Source organism: Peromyscus leucopus, chromosome 5 (genome assembly GCF_004664715.2).
Source record: "Peromyscus leucopus breed LL Stock chromosome 5, UCI_PerLeu_2.1, whole genome shotgun sequence".
Taxonomy (NCBI): domain Eukaryota; kingdom Metazoa; phylum Chordata; class Mammalia; order Rodentia; family Cricetidae; genus Peromyscus; species Peromyscus leucopus.
The window spans coordinates 100,928,267-100,952,094 of record NC_051067.1 but is presented as its reverse complement, the minus strand read 5'-3'; the positions used below and the strand labels follow the sequence as shown (position 1 = coordinate 100,952,094).

Genomic DNA, 23,828 nt, shown 5'->3' with positions numbered 1-23,828 from the left:
CCTCAAGTCCATGTCGGTGTGTTTGTGTATGTGTGTGTGTGTCCGTGTGTGTGTGTCCGTGTGTGTTTGTGTGCGTGTGTGTATGTGTGTGTGTGTGTTTAACTTAAAAGTATTTTGTTTACTTATTAAGGGCCAGTTTCTTTAAAATGAAGTACAGCTTTCTTTGAACAAGTTGATGAAGATGAACAAAAGGAGGCAGGAGAAGGGTTGTAGTTGATACTCACCCCAAATAGTATTGCTGAGAATGTAAGACAGGGGCAGGTAGAAGGATGAAGGAGTTGGGAGGGGGAGGGGGACAGTCATGACATGAGGAAGAAGTGACAACCAGAGAAAGAAGGGGTTTTATCGGTTAAGATCATCACTTTGTTATTTAAAGCAGTTTTTGCCACGTGACATGGTCTGGAATGAATGCTAAAATCTAAATGATGCTTGCATATAAACGGGTTTGTGGGTTTGCTAGCCTACTCATTCTGGTTCCTGGAGTCCACTTTCTGTATTCAAGAATTTGGCAAGTGCTCATTATCAACTACACAGAGAGACAGGGTTTCTCTGTGTAGTTTTGGTGCCTGTCCTGGATCTCGTTCTGTAGACCAGGCTGGCCTCGAACTCACAGAGATCTGCCTGGCTCTGCCTCCGGAGAGCTGGGATTAAAGGCGTGTGCCACCACAGCCTGGCTATGAAATGTTCACTTTAACGTGCCTTTGAAAAGCCCTGGTTTGTTTGTCTTAACACCAGTTTCTGTGGGGTCTCATCTTTCTTCCCTCTTGTCTGTGCAGGAAATTTCAATGAAAAAGAAAGCCAATGGATCGTGGTCTTTGAAAGGATGCTTAGACATGTCTGTTTCCTGGTTCTCTGAACACGTGGCAGAGCTGTAAGTAACCGCTCCACACTACGTGATGAATTGGATGGCTTCAGACCCGAGGCAAAAATAATAATTGTCTCATTTTCGCGCTGATTTGCTTAACTGGTGGGACCATGCCAGAAAAGCTAGCTGAGACGCTCGTGAACCTCTGGACTCCATTAATAATATTATGGATTACCCTCCCCACTTGTGTGTACATGGCTCCGATGAATCAAGCGTATGCTTTAACCACTGGATCCCCTTTGGAACTAAGCAGGCAGAGTGAAGAACTGCGGATTTTGAACCGCTCCAAAAGAGGCTGGGTTTGGAATCAAATGTTTGTCCTGGAAGAATTTTCTGGACCTGAACCGATTCTCGTTGGCCGGGTAAGCCTCATTTTTAAGCTCCCATTTCAGGGTCTGTTCCTGGTCTTTAAATGTTTCATTTCAGGCTCCACACAGTTTTTCATAACACTTAACTGTAAATCCTTTAGACCAGATGGTTAGTGAGCTAACCTGTTGGTTTCTTTAGAAGTATGAATAATCCCGCAGTTTAAAACATTCCTTTAGGAAATGTTACTTTCCATATCACTGCCACCGTTGGCAGAGACATCAGACTCCTTGGATAATGCATAAACAAGCAGAGTGCTTTCTTACTTATGTGAGACCTCTTTTGTCAAACCTTTCTCTAGATTCTGGTATTTGGATCTAGCACTAAGAAGTTGTAAGGCCATTTTTGTCCAGTTTGAATTCCTATCACCAAAGCTGTCTTCTATTTAAGGTTATATATCTCAATTTACAGGTAGATTTTTCATTTCATTTCATTGATTGCTGTTTCAGTCCTTAGGAAGAACAAAGCAGTGTTTGTAACAAAAGTGCTGGGCAGGGCTGGGTGCTCACTTCGCAGGACATCTTTTCTGTCGTTGCCAAATGTAATCAAATACTCAGAAGGAAAACTTTAGTTCAGTAGTACCTGTGTTTGCCTGTATGTTACACTGGGTTTACATTTGTTTTGTTATATCAAAAGTCCTTCAGGTAGACACTGGCTCCTAGTTTTCCAGAATTGTATTACAGTACTTCAAAGACATAAACATCTTCACTCCTCAGAATCATTTGTACGTGTTTGCTCATTTTGACATTCAGTATTGTCATAGTTTGAATTCTGGGGATGAGCTGATGTTATTGCACAGTTGGTAGCAATTCTTTCCTAGCACTGCACATAAGAAGCCCATAAGGTTTGATTCATGGTGTCATGTAAGCCAGGTGTGGTGGTACAAAATGATAAGCCCTTTTGGAAGGAAGATTAGGAGTGTAAGGCCATCCTCTACTACCAGGGTACAAGACAACCAAGTCTCAAAAAGGAGAAGTTAAAAAAAAAAAAGAGGTTTCTAACAATGCACCCAACAATGGCTGATGTTCCTGATAAACAAGATTTAGAAATGAATCACATGTTATTCTTTTCCCAAACTCAGTGACTTAAAAGGGATGTAGCAGGGCTCAAAACACAGATCTTCGAGACTTAACTCCTGTGTCTCCCTAGGCACTTTTGGTTCCCTCGCTCTGCTCTGTCACCTTGTGTAACTATAGAGCCTCCTCCAGGTTTGTTTCTCTTTTCAGGTGCTTGAAATGTTTATTCCTGTTTGTGATGGAGGAGGTGTGGAGATATCACACCTTTCACTGGGTTTTCTGGAGTCCTACCTAGGTACCAGGCACTGGGGACTATCCTTCTAAAGCAGGGATCTTTGTCTTCCAATAATTCATATTCTGGTCAATATTGTTTACTATGAATTAACTGCTATCATAAAATTACTTTGTTGGCACATATGAATGCATAGGTGCATATGAATGTCTGTATTCATGTCTGTGCACAAACACGTATAAAATATGTGCACTAAAACAGATTTATGATCCCCTTAAATCAAAATGAAAAAAAATCCATGAAAGTTTTATATATATATATATATTTATATATATATATATATATATATAAACAAACTCTGGTAGCAAAAGTAAGTTGAGGCTATTTATAGTCATAATGTATCCCATTCCAATGGCTGTTCCTATACTTCACTGGAGAAATGTTAATGTAGTTGATTACAGGGTGCTGCCCTGGACCCTGCTGAGGTTGTTACTTACTCTATAGTTTATATGCTTTAATATGCTTCTAAAAATGGGAGTTCTGAATTCCAAATTGCATCTGGCCCTACTCTTTCTCAATACAGACTTCCTGATTAGCTTTATCATTTCTATAAATGCAAAAACCGAGGCTTAGATAAATTAATAAACCAAATTATGAATATGGAACAAGTAAATGTTCTATATGAGATTAAATCTTGGTGGGAATTCCCAAGATCATAATTTCAACCATCATATCATATTATATTTCAGTAACTAAGCACCTGGAGTTTATAATTTGCACTTGAGTTTTGAGTACAGGATACAAAGTCTATGCATTCCCTCTTCTCTATATTCAAATTTTCTTTAACCAGCTCTAAGGCAAGCAATTTTCAGCCCATATAAAATTCTGGAGTTACATGCATATGTAGTTAATGGATGGATGATTCCTCCCTGCTCCTCATAGCTACCTTGTTATGACGGTATATCAATTAAGACGTGTCCCGCATAATATAAATAACTGAATATATTGCACCCAGAAGAGCACTCCATTTTTATCTGAATAGAAAAAGTAATTAAACCAGTTTTTTTTTTTAAATTTAGAATCTGAGAGCTGATTCTGCCTCCATTTCTAAAATGAAGTACAAGTGACAGAGTCAAATAGCCATACATTCAGGATTCCTGTGTGATTTACAAATGCTTGAGGTGTCTTGCTTCTTTGAATGACAGAAATCCCAGTGAACCTCAGGAGTTTGAAATCGCCAACATGCTCTTGAGTCTCTCAGTAACAGACACTGCATGTGAATAAGTTCTCCTGCCTGCTCTATACTATGGCCTCTTCCCAAAACAATTGTTAAATCACAATTAACATTTTTTTTTTTAGAATTTTGCTGCAAATATTTTCAATCACATGTATTTCCCTTTAAATCAAATTGCTCCTAAAATATGACAGCCTTAATTTTTAGTATTGTGGACTTTTGTAAAGCTGAAAATCTTTTTAGGTGACTGCTTTAGATTACGTGTCAGGCTGAGTGCAGGGAAGATCCACATCGGGGCTCAGGGCGCTCACTGGTGTTTTATCTTTATGCACAGTCTTCTACATTTGACTCTTTAAACCACTTCACTGTGGAGCTTCTCCCCAGGAACCAGCTGAGAAGCATTAGTTACCTATGAGCATACCTGCTCTTTAAAAAGCCCTCCTGCCAGTCGCTATGTTGGGGGCCTCAGACCTAGTAGGCTGAGTTCAAGCTCAAGAGCAGAGCCAGCTTTTGAGCAGTTGGCTCTGTGGGATTGCACATACACCTTTGTATTATCCAACGGCTGCTTTTACATATTGGTGGCAGCTAGGTGTGGAGGAAGGACCTAAGCATTAGAGATAGACTGCAGAGCTTTGAACATTGATTTTTGTCATTTTCTGGGTGTTAACCCTAGAAAAATTATTTAAGCTTTTTGAGGATTGTGCAAACACAGGTATTTAAAAGTGAGCCAAATGTTAACTGCATGATATTTGTCATGTAGTAATTATATTTATAATTTGGTTCTTAAGTTTGTGTGTTTTGTGAACAGTTGTAGTAGATATCTTAGACAAAACAACCTCAACAACAAAACCCTAATAACTCTCTGTCTGGTTGGGCACAAGACCATGGAGCCAAAAGTTGCTGCCTTCTCTACTCCAGGTTTATTAGGATCAGAATAGGGGTGATTGAGTAAGGGCTCCTGGTATTCAGTCCATTGAGCCAGTGTAGAATAGGAGGGGCATTGCTTTATTTAATCAGAGGGTATCCAACTATTTAACATTGTTACTCCATATTGTCATGTACAAAGTTCTCACTCAAGAATTTCATGTTGAGTTATAAAAACAGAGTATTTTATGTAAGTGTACAATTTTATGATTTACCACATTCATAGATAAACATGGCCGTATGTGTGAGGAGTCCCTATGGGCTGCAAGTTGGACACACCTGTTAAAAAGTTATGGGCATAGAGAAAGATGATAGAATATTTCCCTGGTCAGAAACAACACAAGTCTTTGGTGCATGCCTTTAATCCCAGCACTTGGGAGGCAGAGCCAGGTGGATCTCTGTGAGTTCGAGGCCAGCCTGGGCTACCAAGTGAGTTCTAGGAAAGGCGCAAAGCTATACAGATAAAACCTGTCTCGAAAAACAAAAAACAAAAAACAAACAAACAAAAAAAAAAAATAGAAGGAAGTAGAAGCTGTTTTTCAAGAGCCCATCTCTGTCCACTTTGTCTGATATATAATTCTTCTTCCCCACTATTTCCTGTTCTTTATCTGTGCTGTAAGTTCTTCATTCCTATAAAACCATCATCTAACATATTCTGCACTATGTTTACAATTGTTCTGCTTCCGGAATGTAGATTTTTTAATTGGTTCATTTGCGCTCATTGTTCCATATCCCAAATCCCAGGAGTCAAGAGCAGTGGTTGCCTAATGTGAAACAGGCAAAGAAATTTCATATGAATGCATGTATGGACATTCTACCTAAACAATGAAGGAGTTCAGAGAAGTCATGTCAGCTCAATTAGACTTAATACAAATGACATTTTTCAGTGCAGTGTTCAATACAATGCTTCTGTCTTCTCTTTCGGATAGCTATGCCAGATGGGGAGTTCAACAGCTGCTTGTATGTATTGATTTTGATGTCTCCTTAGAGGTAGAAAGGTGAAATGTCTACTTCTAAAAAAGTTCTTTTTCAAAGAGTTTGGGGGATCATCTCTGTGGAGCCTGGGTCTCTCACCAGTGGCAAGTGTAACGTATTTTACACTTTTGTCTGTGCTTTTGGTTCAAAGTAGACTAGATATGATCTTTCAGAATTCCAGAAAGACAAATACCGCCCTGGTGGACTCCACTCCTGTCCCTAGTTTTCTTTGGAAGAAGGTTACATACAACTAACCTGTTCATAAACTCATGAACACAGAATGCTCCATGTCATTTCCCACTCCCAAGACTGAGTTTTTATGAAAATTCTGACAGAGAACATAACAGCTCATGGGACTCTTAGCCATAATACTCTTATATTGTCTGATGGTGGGAAGGAAAGAGAGAAATCCCACAGTGGTTTTTGATCAAGTTTGCAACTGAGACAAAAACAAGACTGATTTCATCTTGAGAGGCTTCACTTCTGTAGTAAGAGAGGCAGTGAATAGAGAGGGACCATAACTGTACATTGGACATCTGCATTTGCTACATCTGTCAAGTATTCCATTGTCACTGGAGTCTCAGCTCTGAACAAACACAGATCTGTATCAAGAGGGGACTTATAAAATTAATTATGTGAATAAATGCCATATTTAATTGAGGAAAATACTCTGAAGTGAAGGTATATGGTTGTGTGGGAGCAAACAGAGCATGTTATCCTAGTCTGTAGGTATATGACATGTTCCCAAGAATTAACCTGTGAGATGAGACACATTCACCATGTTGAAAAGGACACAAGATGAAATGATAATGCATCCCTGACATGGCATACCCAAAATTATGTATGGATCAGAGATGTAAAGACTACATTCTCCTGTGGGAATGCTCTAAGCTCACACAACGTACATGGTTGACAAAAAGACAGACACTGGAAGTATGAGAACAGGGTACCAGAAAGGATTCTAGTGAGGGTCATTTTCAGGATACAGACTACTATGTTCATAGTGCATCTGGCAGGCTAAATGGGACAAGAGAGTTCTCTGGAGCCTCTTTTAGAAGTTTACCAGTTTTACTCATCATTCACAGAGTCTCCATTTTTGGCTTCCTAGCCTCTAATATAATCATGTTAGGCACACTGTAACTTGGTCTGGTACTATGTGTAGCTTAGGTCTTGAAGGCACAGCAGTTGCCTTCAGCTATCCAGGTACAGGATCATAGGTGTGAAGTGCTACACTTCACTAAAATCTATGAATTGTGTGTGTGCTTTCATTCTATTATTGCACTGTAAAGCAAAAATTTAGAACGAGGGGTCTTTATACCAAGGTGAAGAGAATAGCAAGTATCTCTGGAAGAACTATCAGTTTTTTAGTTCATCTCGACACTCCTCAAGCAGTTGGAAAATATACTCAGTCATAAATGCTTTAGGTACAGATGTCCACAGAACAAGAATATATAACTGTGTTTCGGTTTTCAGCCTGTGTTGTTTCAGCCCTTGTTCTGTGGCCCCTGTGACTCTCCTTTTCTCACATTGCTTTATTTTTGGACAAAGGTAACTGGCTCTCCAGGTGGTCAGCATTATTCTATCCTGAATCTCTCTCTTACATAAACTCCTCTGCTGTGTCTGCTTGCTCCCTGTTTTCCTCCTACCTGGGCTTCTGATGCCTTCCTTATTTGGATGTAATTCTCTCACTGGTGATGCCTAGTCTATTTATAATCCTCTTCCTCCAAGGCACTGACTCATTTTCTCTCTTTAAATTTGACCTTCTAACCTTCCCTCTTCCCTGTAACTTGGCAATCGTTTGGGTGGTACTTAGTATGAAGGACATGCGATGCCAAGTAATTACACTATATTACAGTTTACGGTGTCAGCGGCCGGTAGGAAAATTGCACTTGACATGCCATTATTTTTGCCAGGCCTTTACATGTTAAGAGCACTGGGCAACGCAGTCACAGCCAAATTGTATCTTTGGCCTTGCAAGAACAATTCACTGTCAGTTCTGTAAAGCTTCTGCCTACTCAGACAGAGCCATGTGCACCAGTAATCTGGCAAGAAATGCAAGTCAGCATTGTGTGTCTCAATCTGGCCAAACAGCAAATGTTACTTGCCTTTTGCTCAGTGCCCTGACTTGAAAATATCAGGCAGTTCAGAGCAGTTGGAAATAATTTGATGGTGATATGAATAAAGGTCATACTCTCAACTATCGAAATTCACCAAGGACCTAAGCACAAGCAAGTAGGCTCTCATAGGCATATACACAAGCACACTTATATACATACATGCATTCACATATAAGAACATTACAGAAAAATCGCATGATCACATTCAGGATTAACTGAGTTTGTTAGAGACTGAAATCTCAAATATCTAGGTTTCTATTTCTGAAGACTTACACTCCCACCTTGTTTGCTACATTCTTTAAAAAGCGACCAGATGATAGAGGTTTAGTTTTTGGCCAAATCTTCTTTTTTTTTTCATTTTTATTTGTTTATTTATTCTTTCTATTATCAGTTGATACAGTACAAATTCTTTTTTTCCTCTTTTCTATTTTAATAAAAGGAAAAAAGTTATAACTAGTGTAAGAAAAACTATATACAAAAGTACAATAACTATATACCACGTATACAAGCAATAAATACCTAAACAATGTCTAGTCCATTTGTATTTGACAAATTCAGAGAAAATAATTCCTTTATCTATCCTATTTTGGTAAGTCCAAAATGTACCTGATTCACTTTCTATCCTAACTTATATTACTAACAGAACCATCTTATAACGTCTTTCAAATTTATACACTTACACCTTGTGAGTTTCTTTTCTGAAATTCTTAACAAAGAAAACTAGAGCTATAACTATCTAATCTTCAACTATAACTAACTAATCTTCAACTCCCTCAGGGACCCAAGAAGGAAATAATATTACCTAATAAAAAAATAAAAACAGGGAGTGCATGTAAGCAGCTTCCAAAAAAATGTGAGTTGACAGAAACAGCCAGCGGTCTGGACAGTCACCTGAGGTTTCTCCACAGTGTTGGGACATCATCTTCAGCCTATAGGCTTAGCGTATCTGACAGACTCATTTGTGAAGTAGGATGTACACAAGGTCAACAGTTTAACCTCACATTTGGTGAGAACAGTGCATGTACCAGAAACACATGAATTCTAATAGTGTCATGTCATGATTCAGGATTTTAAATTCTGGAAATTGTTGATGGTTTTTTAATCAGCTGTCTATTCTTCTTTGCTGTGTGTGTGTGTGTGTGTGTGTGTGTGTGTGTGTATGTGTGTGTGTGTGTGTGTGTGGCTTCATCTAGGAATCCCATTCTTCTCCACATCACTCTATTAAATGCAGTCTACCATTTAGAGGTGTGAGCTCAGTTACTCTTCAAGAATAACTGTTTCAGCTGCTGTTCCACTGCTCATCAGAAGCCATTGGCCCACTGCCTGTTCAGCTGCCTTCGAAGAAAAGGGCACTGTACCTTTTCAGATTGCAAAGGCTACTTCAGGGATGGTGCCATATTGTCCTGGCCTCAGAAGATGCCTTTTCTTAAAGCCATAATTACACTTGTTTTGGCAAGAATTGGTAGTCCTTTGTTTCATGTTCTGTTTGTCCATTTTGTCCTGTTGATTCGAGGATACTTTGTTGTCCAGTGGCTAACTTTTACCACAATGAAAGTTAACTCCTTACACAGTTTCTTCAATGCTCATATTTTCTCTGAAGTAGATTGGTACTGCGAGGAGCTGATACGTCTCATAACAAAAAAGAAAAATTTTCTGAGTTACTAAAACATTTTAAATGCCATATTCTGTAGATCTCTGAAGGGTTTGAAGATGACCTGTTTTTTCTCTGGTTTTGAGTTTTAACTCCATAAATTATGATTATGCTGTTACATTACTCAAATGCTCCTGCATTCTTTGTGCTTTGCACCCAAATAAAATCATCTGTATCTTATTGACTCTGTGCAAAACTCTTTTGACTGTATGTGTGACATTTGCCCTTTCCGATATGACTAGAAAGTGTCCACATGCATTTTCATGTTAGGTGAATGATTTTGAGAAGATGTGAAGAAACACAAACAAATGGCACTTCCTCATGTTTTAAAACTGTGTACTGCTTTCACTGTATTATTCCATATGAACTGTAAATAGGAAATAGATTGAGATACTTATGTTCGTTTCTAATGCTACAGAAAAAAAAATAGAGAAAGCATTATAAATATATTGCTCCCTTCCCCCCAAAAGAAAACACAGACATGGTGAAAATGAGAAGAGAACTGAGACTTATGTCTACAGATAGTCAGAACTATAAATTAAATCAGACTTTACAAGGGTTCCTCTGTGTAGCTCAGGCTCTCCTGGAACTCAAACTCACAGAGATCTGCCTGCCTCTGCCTCCTGAGTGCCACCACTGTCCAGCTAAATCAGACTTCTTATAAAAGAATTCTTGTGTATTTCATCCACTAATCATTATGTGTTATATAATTGTAATAAAATAGCAGCATATGTATATGGGTAAAAATATGCAGATCACATAACCCTGTTTTATGAATAAGAAGTAAAAGTTTGCCAGTATTAAAAATATAGAATTTATTCTTATTGTTTATATATGGATGAGCAAAAATCCATAGAAATAATTTTCATGAATTTTAGTACAAATAACTAAAAGGTTATTTGCATGACAGACTGGAATGAAGCCCCTGAAAACTAAAGACTGATAACTTTAGAACATTGCAGCAACATCACAATTGTCGGAAGTTTGGAATAAAATGTCCATAGAACTGAATCATAATACGCATGTGTGATACAAATTACCTGACACACGTATATTATTATGCAGATATATATTCACATATTCAGATGAAAATGTATGTATTCAAATATTGAATATATATGTGTGTGTCCTAACACTTACTAACCTGATAACCTGTTAGTTCCTATCTCCCAGCTTCACCCCTTTATGCTGTCATATTCTGTAACCCCTGCAAAAGACCTACTCACAGTCAGTGCTTTGGAATTTTTTGCAATAATTTAAGGAGAATGCTCATCATTTCTCTAACCATTATCCACTGTTTTTATAAAAGTATTTATCAAGTTGAAAACAACATAAGCTCATAAAAAAGTCCAAATTCATAATGAATAAGTGTTATTCAGGCAAGCCGCTTTACACAAAGTGAGGAATTAATTCTTGACATTGATTCAGATTAATAAGTATACCTCCAGGCAAGCAAGATGGACTGATATAATCAATCTTCATTTCTGGTATGTATGGCCAGATTATCACTTTGTTTACAAAATAATTTTCTGCATTTTTTCATCATGTTTTTTCATTATATTAAAAACCATGAAATTACTGAAAATAAATGGTAATAGTATTCTGCTCATTAAAAAAACTCAGAGTGCCATCCATCCATAATAAATTCTTGGAAATTTATTTCATTTGAAATTAACTTTGTAAATAAAATCTTATATAAAAAAAAAAAGAAAAACTACACCTGTCTTACACACTTGGCCAGTGAATGGTGAATCTCATCAATTAATCAATTACAGTGCTAAACATATTTAATCATTTTTGTGCAACAAGGAAGAAAGAACATCCAGTGTTTCTGCACTGCTGAGGGAATAGTAAATGACTTTCATTACCATGGAACAGACCAACTATTAAGCAGATGTAAAGACTTTATATACAGTCTTTAAGTGGGAAATTACCTTGTAAGTCTTTAGGTAGTATAGTCAGTTTACATGCTCATTTTAACCTTTCAGAAAGCAAGAATTACCTAGAAATGTTAGTTACAGAATTATGCTATTTAAGAAAGGTCAGTGTGCTAGAGAATCTCCAAGGTCTTATTTTGCCTGGCTGTACATGTTTCCTGGATGATGGTATTTTACATATATTGCAGTATACTTTATCTCTTCATGTCATTTCTACTATATTTAATTGAAATTCAGCTCTACACCTCAAGCATCATCTAGTAATGGCCTCACATCTTCATATATTTTGAAATAAAAGCAATTTTGTCAACAGACTAAATCCTAAATGTTCAGTTAAGATGTGGGTATGTTCGTCAACAAGCACTCACATTGCCTCCTGAGGTTACAAATCATTTAGGAATCCTTTTAGATGCCATAACCTGGAGAAGAATATGAGAAACTGCATGCTTATACCTCAATGTAAGTTGCTTAGGCCCCAGCAGTGGTAATGCCTGGGAGCATGGAAGAACTGCAAAGTCCCATTCAACATGTGTATATCCAGACTTAATGAATCAAACTTGCATTTTAACCATCTCTTCAGGTCATTTATGTGCACATAAAAGCATTAAGTATTTAAATATACTTCATATTTAAGTAAGTAAAACATTTAGCTGTATATACACAGCTAAATTTAAATAAATAACATTTAAATATTAAGAAAACATTGAAGTACATAGTTTTCAGTAAATTCATCAATTGTCAATCAGCATAAGTCATGATTTTTGCATTCTATTTATCTATTTATTTATTTTATTCACACTTATTTATTTTTGCTCTTGACATCCAGACTGAGTCCTATCAGCTTCCCCTACCCTCACCAAAAAAAGAAAAAAAAAGGAATAGTCACAGAAGTTGTCTTTGAAAAAGGTTCAGGATACAACTGGGGTTGCTGCTTATCCCATTTGAACCCAGGTGGTAGGTGGTAGGTGCAAGCGAGGCACGGCCCCTTCCTTTGACACCAGTCTTGTGGTCTTGTATGGCCTGGCCAAGGAAAGAATCCTTGTAAAGAATGTACCCTTCAATTCTACCTCCAATGCCATGTGTTAATGTTGCTTGTACACTCCCTAGAGCCGTGGGCTCCTTCCTTTTCTGTCTGTATTTACCACAGTTCTACAGATGTGGTCTAGAATCTACAGAGGATCAAATGTCACTGGGCTTCAGTGGAGACAATAGCAGAATCCAAATGAGCTTGCTCAGGAAGATTGGGAATGAGCAGGGAATAAAATACTGACTGTATATTTCTATTTCTTTCTAATCTTGAAAAAAAAAAAGACCAGATACGTGGAACAGTTTTTGCTGCAAATATGGTGGTGACTATGAAATTCATGACATTGTTCAGAGACATTAAAGAGGGGAGGAAAGATTAGTTTTTAAGTGATGACAGTAAGCACTTAGTATGTATTAAGGGTTTACATTTTGACATTTCATGGAGGTTCTGGTCAAGCCTCACAGCAGACCATTGGTAAAGGTACTATTTACTCATTACCGTGACAGGAGCCACTGACAAGAAGAGTTAAAGTCGTTAGAATGCACACATTTAACAAATAGTGAGTGAGTGAGTGATAAAGCCAGAGTCATATCTGGGCAGGGCACTTCAAAGCTTCTGGTAACCATGGCAACATTATACCAGCTGAATCCTAAGTGGTAAGTTCTTAATGTCCTAGGGTGAGACCCCAATTTTCAGATGAGGAAAATAAAACCAGTACTGAATACTAAGGTGTGTTCTCATGGTTAAAATGTAATAGTTTGGTAATAGTAATAGTTTGGTAATAGCATATATTAGAAATACTTATTGACTTGCAAGCCTTCTTTGCAAACATCTGTATACACTTTGCTGGTAAGGATGAAATTATTCTTGTATCCCATGAGTGAGGAAATATGTGCTTGAGGCATCTGCATGTAGTAACTGCATCATTTTCTTTATAGGGGGATGACACTGCTGCAATCTGGTCCCCAGAAAGACTAGTCTCTTGTTCATAGTGATTTGTGGATTCTTTTCTACATTTAGGAGGCTTAGCACAATATTTATCTCCGTTTTTTTTTTTAAACTTTCCCATTTTAAAATATATAGAAAGCCAGGCATGGGTGATACACACTTATAACCCCACTGCTAGGGAAACTGGGGCAGATAAAACTTCAAGTTTAAGGAAAGCCTTGGCAACATGGTGAGATCCTTATCTCAGCAAAACATGCATAGGGGCTGAGAAGAGGGCCCACTGGTTAACATGCTTACTGCACAAATCTGAGAACCTGACTTCAGATCATCAGAACTCATGCAAAGCCAGATGTGGTCTTGGTGCAGGCCTACAGTCTCAGCACTCCTAGAGTGAGAAGGAAGAAAAGATAGGAAAATCCTGGGAAGCTTTCAGGGCAGCTAGGTTGGCAACAGTAGCCAGCCACAAGCAAGAAAACTTGTTTCAAACAAGGTGCTTGTTGTGCTCTGACCTCTACAGGTGCACCATAGCATGCAACCACTTGTACTTACATACATGAACATGCACACACAAAGAAACACACAAAAGGTCATATATATATGTATATATGTGCATATATATGTGCACACATATACTATTGATCAGTCATTTACATATAATCTGATTGCACTGTTATTGCATATGTATATAATATATACATCATATCATTGCTGGCTGGTGAAGTCACAGGAAATGATGTGGAGAAAGCATTAGCAGGTGAGTATTTTTATTGACATTTCAGGCATCTTTCTAGTTCCTTTAAATATTTTTGCATGTTGCTATTATTGATCATTTTATAAGTATGAGAATTAGATTTAGTGCTGCAGCCACTTTTCAATGGTCCAGCAAGGAGAGGAAAATGTTTTTCCTGAGCCTGGTGTGTTTCTTAGCTCCTCCAGAGCTGAGGCACTAAGTCAGCTCACCAAAATCTTGAGTCAGAGGTATGCAATCGTCTAGGTTTCTCTTAAAGTGGGAACTGCCAGAACAGCAGAAAGTGAAGCGGTATGGTTGAGGGAAAGGGAACATAAAATCCTGTACACGTCGACAGGAACTAAAAGAAGACAAAATGCTTCTACCCTCAAGTTGCCTGAACTAATTGTGCTAATGCTGAATAATTCAGTAACAATCTCCTGCATGCTGGAATCCGAGCTGCTGGGCAGTACTGCCCAGGCTCCAGAAGTGGGGAGAGCAATTCACTCAGCTCTCTGCAGTGAGTTCCTGTGGCCACTTGTAACTCTGTGTATCTCTGTTGAATGATTCTGTGCCTTTTTCTTTCACTTTCTCTATCGCTCTTCTTGCTTTCAATCCTGAATATAATGTCATTCTTCTGGGTATCCTTTGCTGCTGGCATACATTGTCCACTGGTTCCGCTGAGAATAAAGCCCTCATGCCTCTAGACAATTCTCTGAGGAAAAGTAATTTGGGGAAAGAGCAAACATAGCTATTAAAATTGACTAAATCCAATAACTCCTCAAAGCAAGTCAGACTCCCCTGATACCCAAAGGCTTTATTTAGAATGTGGCAGGATTATTTATAGTGAAGTCTTTCTTCCCCTTTCCTTTTTATGTGCTGGTGTGAGTTTAAGCCAGTAAGTGAATCCTTATTGCAGCAGTTGGCCTTATGTGACATGTGTATAAGCATGTACATATATGCATGCATGTTTACATGCATGTGTGTGTTCTTCCAGAGCAGCGGTTCATTGGCTGAGCTCATCCCTTTGTGGAATTTCTGCCTTCTCAAGAATATTTTATAATCAGCTTTGTTACGCTGTTTTCAGAAATCATTACATGTTTTCTATTTTTATCTTATTGATCAAAGCTGCTGTTTCTTGTGTCTTTTCTCTACCTTCCCTGTTATTAGATTCATAGGCTAACAGTCTGATTATTTTAAATAGCTCTTTTCAAATTCAATATACCAATGAGGTTACCAGGAATGTATTTAAATATTACCATTGTTTTTCCCTCCATCCCATCTTTTGGGCGAAAGATAGCAAAAGGGAGAAACTGAATGATGGAATAATAAACATGGAGACATAGTTTGGTTCAGTAACTCCCATGACTACATCCATGTATACAAGACAAGGCATGGAATGAAATTAAGAACATGTAAATCACAAAGCAATGCAGTAAATATACAATGAGATAAAATTCTGGAATTGCAAAGGTAAGTTTCTCAAAGCAATTGATATTTAGGCATGTTCAACACATGGTTCATAGGTTGCATACATCCCAGGATAGGCGTGAAGATGGTTCAGCACATTTGTAGATGATAGAGTTTTGTCATGATGTCAAACAATTGGCCACCCCATGGAAATTAGTTTTAAAACATTATGATGCAAGCTAGAATCAGTTGGGAACAGGGAACCTCAACTGAGAAATTACCCCCCACTGGATTGACCTATTCGCAGTTTCTTGATTGATGATAGATAAGGGAGGGCCCAGATTACTGAAGGTGGTCCCACCTCATTTCTGTTGTTCCTGAGCGCTATAAGAAAGCATACTGAGCATGCATGAGGAACAAAACAGTGAGCAGCTCTCCTCCATAACCTCTGCATCAGCTCCTGTCACCAGGTTCCTGCCCTGACTTTATTCAGTGATGGGCTGTTTACCTGGAAATAAAAGATGAAAACAACATTTTCCTCCCGAAGTTGCTTTTGTTCACAGGTGTTTTATCATATCTATAGAAACCTTAAGGAAGATATTTCAGACTATAAAAAAGTAGCCAAGAAGCAGAAAACATTCAGAATGAAAGCTATTTCCATAGGATCACAAAACTTACCAGATCCAAAATGATAGGAAAAAGAAATTCAAAAAAGGAGCATGCACAGTGAAGGTCAAGCTTGGGAGAAGGAAGTTGTGATATAGTGAAGGAGGCAGGAGAGAAAGGAAAGAAAGAATGAGGAAGGGGTGGTAGCAGTGGCTGTGATAGAGGAAAGGTGTATGGGCTGGATTTGAGAACCACTGATGAGTCCAGCCAGGTGGAGACTGCTCTATTTTAGTCCCTGAACAGATGTGTTTAGATAGGTTAGCACATACCTAGAAAGCAGTTCTGACCATACATACAGCTATGCTATTTTTGAAGAGAAGTATATTTTCATTTTGACACATGACATTTGCTGAATAACCATGGCTGGCCAGACTCAGTAGGGAGTCGGAACAATTTGAGTGAACCATCAAACACGATGATCTTTCTTCTTAAACATTTAGGAATAAAATGTAGGCTTTTAACCTTATATGGATTATAGCAGTTGATGCCAGAAACAAAATTGTGACTATTTGCTTTAAAACTGATCAGTAACATAATGACTTAATACGGAATATCTAAAATTATTATATCTTATAGTTCAAACTTACAATTTCCAATATACTTTAGAGGAGAAATGAGAAAGTAGAAACAATATTATTGGTTAAGCCTTTGGTCAGTTGTATCTTTTAAAACTGTTTAATTATGAATATTCATTTGTGGGGAACAGAAGAATCCCTGAGAGATGTATAAGGAATTGATGACATCCTGAGGTCCTGAGTGAATGTACAGTGTTGATATGGGCACATCCATGTTAAGGACACCAATGTTTCAGACCCATGGAAAATTCAAAAAAAAAGCTTTCCTGTGAGTGAGCCTCAGAGGAATGCCAAAATGTTCCTCTGGTTCAAGTAAAAAATGTTTACAAACAATTGAACAATGTTTGCAAAAACTAGTGACTGCCAATTCTTCCTCCCTGATGACTGCAACTCTCCTCCAGGGACTTCCCATTAGACTAGCTGATCCTTCCTTCTGGTACCGAATGTAATAAAGCAAGGAGGTTCTGAATTGTTGCATAGTTGGTGGTGCTCCATCAGAGTTAGCAGGGTTCTAAAAGTTAGCAGCTTTTTGGTGTGTGTTTCTGTGTGTCTGTTCTTTCTTTACTCCTGTGTTACATGAGCCAGGTCAAGTCAAAAGCCATGCAGGATGCACAGTGGACATTGGAAAAAACAAACAAAAAAAATTGAGTTGAGATTTATCTTTGTTATATTTGGTCATAAAAGCACCTTAATGTGTGCAATCATTTTAAAATTTAAAATGACTTTAGAAAAGGCTAAGAGAAATTTATAAATTCATCTGGGCACATATATATTTAATTATTTAATAAACAATAGGCACAGTGAAAGTTGATGACTATGTTAAGTAGAATCAAGGAAATTAATACTTTTCAAACGGCTTGTGCCTTCTAGTTTATGCAGCATTGTATTAAGGCTTCACTCAGGAGAGAGACTGTTAACATCACCCGTTCCCAAAGAACACAGAGCTTCAGAGATACTGAGTCACTCTATGGAGTGGTCAGTAGGATGGAAATTTGGGATCAGAGTGAAAAATAGGCTTTATAGAACCAAATCTTCCTTCTGCTATTCTGAGCCACACTCTCCTTCTCTTTATTTGGTTCTCCCTTATGTTTCTTCCCACATGGATATGCTCTTTTGGAACATGGAAACATGGAAAACTTCTTATTTTTATCCAACACAGTTTCCTCTTCCAAAAAGACATTTTTTTTTGTTATCCCAACAACCCAGCAGACCAAGAGGGTAACTGAGATAGTATATGACCCACAATAAAATCAGGCATCTCATCTTTGTCAGGTGCATTCTACTACGACCATTTGTGCCTCATGCATCTTCTATAAAATCCTGAGCATGACAGGAGGTAGTTCCCCTATGGTTACTCTTCTCCACTAGGAAGTATATTGAGTTTATTAACATATATCCAATAAGTAGGCCTCTTACTCCTAAATCCTGCAGCATGCCAATGCTGGAGGTAAGAAAGCCTTGAATATCATCACCTTTTAAGCTTTCCTTCCAATCACATGGCTTATGTGGTATCTTTAAAACCAGGAACCATGCAGCTTCCCTATTTACCCTAGCGAATGGAGACTACAAACCTGGATTAATAATAGACATCCTCCCCAGGGACATTATTAAAGCAGGTTTTCAAAGCTCATGCTATCTTGTGACCTCTTAACTTCCCATTATCCAAGATTATGTTCCTCAATATAACTTAGCACCTCACATTCTGGGCAATGCATAATGCAGGCCAGAAAAAACAGAAATGTAAAAATACTAGAAAGTTTTGTTGCTAAAATTTGAAGAAATCTTCAGCAGTTACAGCTTTTTTTATTTTTTATTTTTTATTATTTTTTTTTAAATAGTCATAGGCTTGGATTTATGTGCGCTCAAGGCCTCATGGCTCCACAGTGTGTGTGTACAATTGCCTACTAGGAGCTGCCTAGCAAAGAAACTCTGACACATTTCCAAAGGAAATCAACATACCCAAGAACTACTGAGATACAAGTGCGAGAGGGAAGCAAAGGGCTTCCTGTGAATGCTCTTCTCCCCTGAGAGAGTGATGCAGGGAGCTGAAGAAATGATGCCTGCTTTGGAGCAGGGACTTCCAAAGAGTCTTTGCAAATGCAAAATCTTCCTCTTCTGCTGCTCCTCCAATAGGTCCTGGCTTATTCTTTCAAACTTCATAAAAGTCTCAGTACTATGCACACGGTTCTCCAGATCACCTTGAAATGCTGAGGCACAAGGGCTGCACAGCTGAAATCCACTGTCAGTTGTCTTTTCCCTAAGTAAATACTAGTTTTCACCTTATAATTTATTATTTCAGATATGTTGATTCACCCAAGACAAACCCTTTGATCCACAGGCTTAGGTTTGAAGCTCTATGGGACATAAATACTTCACGTATAAACAGGTGCACACATTTGAGTTAGCATATACTTCAGAAGCCATATACCGAGGTCTCACTTGTGACTCTGGCTGGCCTCTAACTCATTATGGAGAGCAAGCTGGCCTCCAATTCACAGAGATCTGTCTGCCTCTGCCTTCATAATGCTGGGATTAAAGTCATACATTACTGTGCTGTGCCAGTTTATTGTTATTATGTAAATGTACTTGCCACATCACAATGAAAGGCACTAAAGAAATTTTCAATAAATATAAAAAACTATTTAAGCATACTTGATAAAACTGATTCTATTTCAATTACAGTACATTTCAATTATTATTTTTCTTTTTGTGAAATTTAAACAATGGCTTCAACTCCACACTCTCAAATCTTTTTAAAATGCTCTGATTTGTATTATCAGATATTTGTTGAAAAAGAGATAAAGTTAATAAAACATTTTAAAAATAGTGAACAGAAAGCATTTAGATTTGTAATAATTTAAGTATGATACATTCTTACATGGGTGTGAAGAATCCAAATCCCTACTTGGACAAATGATTATTAACTTTTCAAATAATAAATAATTATTTTTTAACCACAATAATTCCCCCATAAATTTGCTTTTATTCATAGTAATATTTAAATTCATCATCTGTTACATGCTTTAATCATTACATATTCATCTAAGGTTTTACTTGATTTATTTTATGAAAACAAGATGTTTTGCAAAAATAATTTCATATTTAGAATTAACTGTATTCTAACTATATAGTTTAAAGGTCCCTAAAGAAAGAAGAAATCTGATTGTAATCATTTGTGATGTGACTGAGGAACAGTTTAAGCACTTTCATGAGTCTAAGCAGAATACTGAGGATATATCTCACTTAATGCACATAAAACTCACATGAGTCATGTCTTTGTTACTTCTCTATTGTGACAATTGACTGTGACCAGCAACTTATAAAAGAAAACATTTAATTTGAGGCTCATGGTTCCAGAGAATAGTAAAGACTACAGCAGTCATGGCAGGGAGCACAACATCAAGTCAACAGACATGATGCTGGAGCAGTAGCTGAGAGCTTAAATCTGATCCACAAGCACAGAGAAAAAGAGCCAACTGGAACTGTGTGGACTTCGGAAACCCGGAAGCTCATCCCAAGTGATACATTTCCTCCAACAAGGCCACACCCCTTAATCCTTCCCAAACAGCTCCAAAACTAGAAATTAAGCATTCATACCAGCACAAGGGGTCTTCTTGAATGTATTTCAGTTTGTAGTTATCAATAGATTTAATGAGGTTCTATAATTTACTCATGGGCTTCCAGATAAAGTTGCTGAATTGGATGTCAAACCTGACTATTTGTCAGAATTTTCACTCAAAGTTTATGGATGTGTAGTCTGTCATGAAAAAGTTATAGTTTCTTTTTTTTAAAGTACTTAAATTGTAGCATTTAACTAAGCACACACACACAGAGTTTAGAAGCTTGTGTGACTAGCTATAGATTTATTTTTAAAATCAATATAATTGATTAAGTTTTTATTCTAAAGTACCAACAAATGACTGGGTAAAATCACCTAGTACATTTGTTCAATAGTATTGGGACATCCAGGAGGTTAGGGATTTAGATAAGGTGACATGGTGTGTAAAATAATCTAGATAAAATAAAAATTTAGTTTGAAAATGAATAATAGGAATATTCAAGAATATTCCCCTTTAAACAGCTCCATCTATTTTTAAAATAAACTCTACTGTACTCTTAGCATTCTTGCTGAGACCAGTTCGCCTACATTATCCAGGTCTCACATCAACAATCTAAAACAGCTTGTAATGGGAAGGATTTCTCTCCTCCTGCCTCTTTAACAGAGCACATAGCTTGAAGCTAATACAACTTCCCAGACAGGGAGGAGAAGATCACTATGTAAATCATGATCACTGACAAGTTAAGCCTCCAGTAAAAAGCAGGAAGTACAGTTTGTGTATTTACCTCAGGCTATTTATCTCTATGGGGTAGCCTTTTGAAAAGAAATACATACAGCAGGTTGATATCTGTACACCTACAAACACACACACACACACACACACACACACACACACACACACACACACACACACTATATTACCAGTGCTTTCATCTTTTGCTGAAGTATCTGGAATTTAAGGCTAAAATTATCCTCAGGACTCCTAAAATCAGTCTGTCAGTCCCAACCCAGGCATCCATGTAAAAAAAAAAATGTAATAGAGAACACTTCATATTGAATAAATTTCTATCTCTGAATTAACTCTAAACACATATCTATTGACCATGGGGCTAGAGGTGTGGCATTACCTGAGACAATCTCCTCCACACAAGAGTCACATTGTTCCTATCACAACTTTCTTACTTGCACAGAAATTATTTTTCTGAATTTAAAAACTTGGTATGTTCTTCCTCTTCTTGTAAAATATTTGTTGCTTTCTCACCCTGTGGCTGAGTCCTAAATCACCCCCTAGTATCACTATAGTGCTATTCACTTCATGTGACCTTTCTAGAAAGATATAGAGCACTTAGAACAGTGTAGAGCATTGTATCATTGGCAACTGTGATGACCAGAAAAACATTACTAGCTAAAAAGAAATAATACTAAACTTACTGCATGAAGTAGTTCTTGTCACTTTACCAAAATTGTGATGGAATGTGTCTACAGATATGACCTGAGAAATTAAAATGTAAAATGTCCTAGCAACTTTATGAAGAACTACTGAGTTTAGAAAACAGGGGCCAAAGTCTTACCTTACTCTCTACCCTCATTAACAAGAACTTTTTATAATATTTATAATTTGTACTTGGAATCAGACTCAGAGTTTTTTGAATACTAGCCAAGAACTCTAACACTGACTTATAGTCCAGGCCCATCATGCTTTTCTTCTTTTGGTTGATTGTGTATACATAGTAAATGTTCGTTCATTAAGATACCTAAATAACATTTTTGCTTAAAGTTCTATGATACTAGTAGGTGCTAAATAAATATATGTTCACTTTTTTTTTCTAGTTTCCTTTATGTCATTTTGAAAAACAGTCTACTCAGAAAAGGCATAGCATGAGCTATCTTAAGCTATGTGTTTCCGAGATAAGAAGTGTTTTTTCTTTTCTTTTTAAATCTAAGCAATGTTAACTCGTGTCCTTACATGGCCTAGTGTGTTCATATAAACATCAGAGACTTGTGGAAAGTATACATGTGTACAGATGACCTTTCCTAGGGTCCTTTAAAAATACAATGACCACCTGACACGTGTGTGTGTGTGTGTGTGTGTGTGTGTGTGTGTGTGTATGTGATGGTGGTGGTACTGATAGTGGTGGTGGTGGTGGTGGTGGTGGTGGTGGTGGTGTGTGTGTGTTAATGAGTATATAAGTGGAAGCCAGAGCACAGGAGTTAGATATCTCCTCTCCCCATACCAGTCCTGATACTGAACTCAAGTCATCTTAAAGAAAACTGATTTTGCAACTAGTAACTCAGTTCACATCTAAGATTATGTAGGTGACTGACAGAAGCCGAATATGAAAACAATAGTATATTTTTCACTTTGTGCAACTTCTGTTTCCCTAGTCTACAGTAATGCAAAAGTAATACATGGAAAATTCCAGAAATGATCAGTTTATGTTTTTAGTTTTGTACCATGCTGAGTAGTTTGAAATAACCATATATCACCTTGCTTTTTCCCAACTGGAATATAGATCATCTCTTTATATACTCTGTATATGGTACCTTCCACTACTTAAGTAGTTCCTTAGGTTATCAGAGAGATTGCCATGGCATAAGAGTACTCAAGAATAATACACTTTTATGGAGCAACACCCAGAAAGTGGAAATAAAAAAATCTAACAATGCTAAATTGTTGTAATTTATTATTATTATTATTAATGTACAAATATATCTAAGTTAAAGGTTAAGTTTTATCTTAACCTTTATGTATGTATAGACAGGAAATCACAATATGAATGGAGGTCAAGGTTATGTTTGATTTCAATCACATATGGGTCTTTGCAATGTAGGTTCTGAAGACTGGGAACTGGAGAAGACCATGCCGTATCACCACAAGCTGCAGGGAGTTTCTGTGCAGGTGTCAGCGCTAACACCATCTAGAAGTTGTTGGATCTGTGATCTGAGGTTGAACATCCCAGCTTTCTCTGCAGTGCTCAGCAGACAGGCGTGGTTCATTAACTGCACATCTCTTAAGATGCAGGAAGGAAAGACTTTATGAATTCCCCAGGAGAGTCCTCTGTTTAGAAACAAGGCAGTTTGGTTCAAGAGATTCCAGTAGACTGAAAAGCCTTGGATACAAACATATCTGGGTTAAATTTCTGATTGGGTCATCTGCATCTTGTAAAATCTATGTTCTCTCATGTGTCAAATAAGAAAAATGATTTGTGGAAATTGGATGAGCAACTTTAATAGTATCTGTTATAAAAAGATTTCTACTGTAATTTCAAAATTCACAAGATGTCAGGAATAATGAATTTCTTCATATTCATCAAACATTCATATTTTACCAATTTCTATGTACTTATGCACATTACATGTTTCTTTTAAGCTATTTGAATACAAGTTGAGAGCTGGGTGTGGGAGTTCATGCCTATAATCCCATTCTACTGCCATTACCAGGTTTAATTAAATTTATATTTTGAGAAATTACTTCATGAATTCAATTACCATCAAACCACAGATCAGGTAAAGACACTCTTCCCTCTTCATCAACATCTTATCAAAGACAGAGTTTAGAATGAAACTTGCTGTATCCTGAGGAAACATTAATATTACAT

General features: G+C 37.4%; 1 protein-coding gene across 3 annotated transcripts in view; it reads left to right on the top strand.

Moving 5' to 3' along the window:
* Nucleotides 1–23,828, top strand: part of Cdh8 (cadherin 8) — a 368,270-nt gene that overhangs the window by 14,530 nt on the left and 329,912 nt on the right. For all 3 annotated transcript variants that reach the window (XM_028890179.2, XM_028890178.2, XM_028890177.2), the window contains exon 2: nt 777–1,227. In XM_028890179.2, the coding sequence (XP_028746012.1) occupies nt 976–1,227 (252 nt within the window). In that variant the 5' untranslated portion in view covers nt 777–975. The remainder of the gene's footprint in view (nt 1–776; nt 1,228–23,828) is intronic.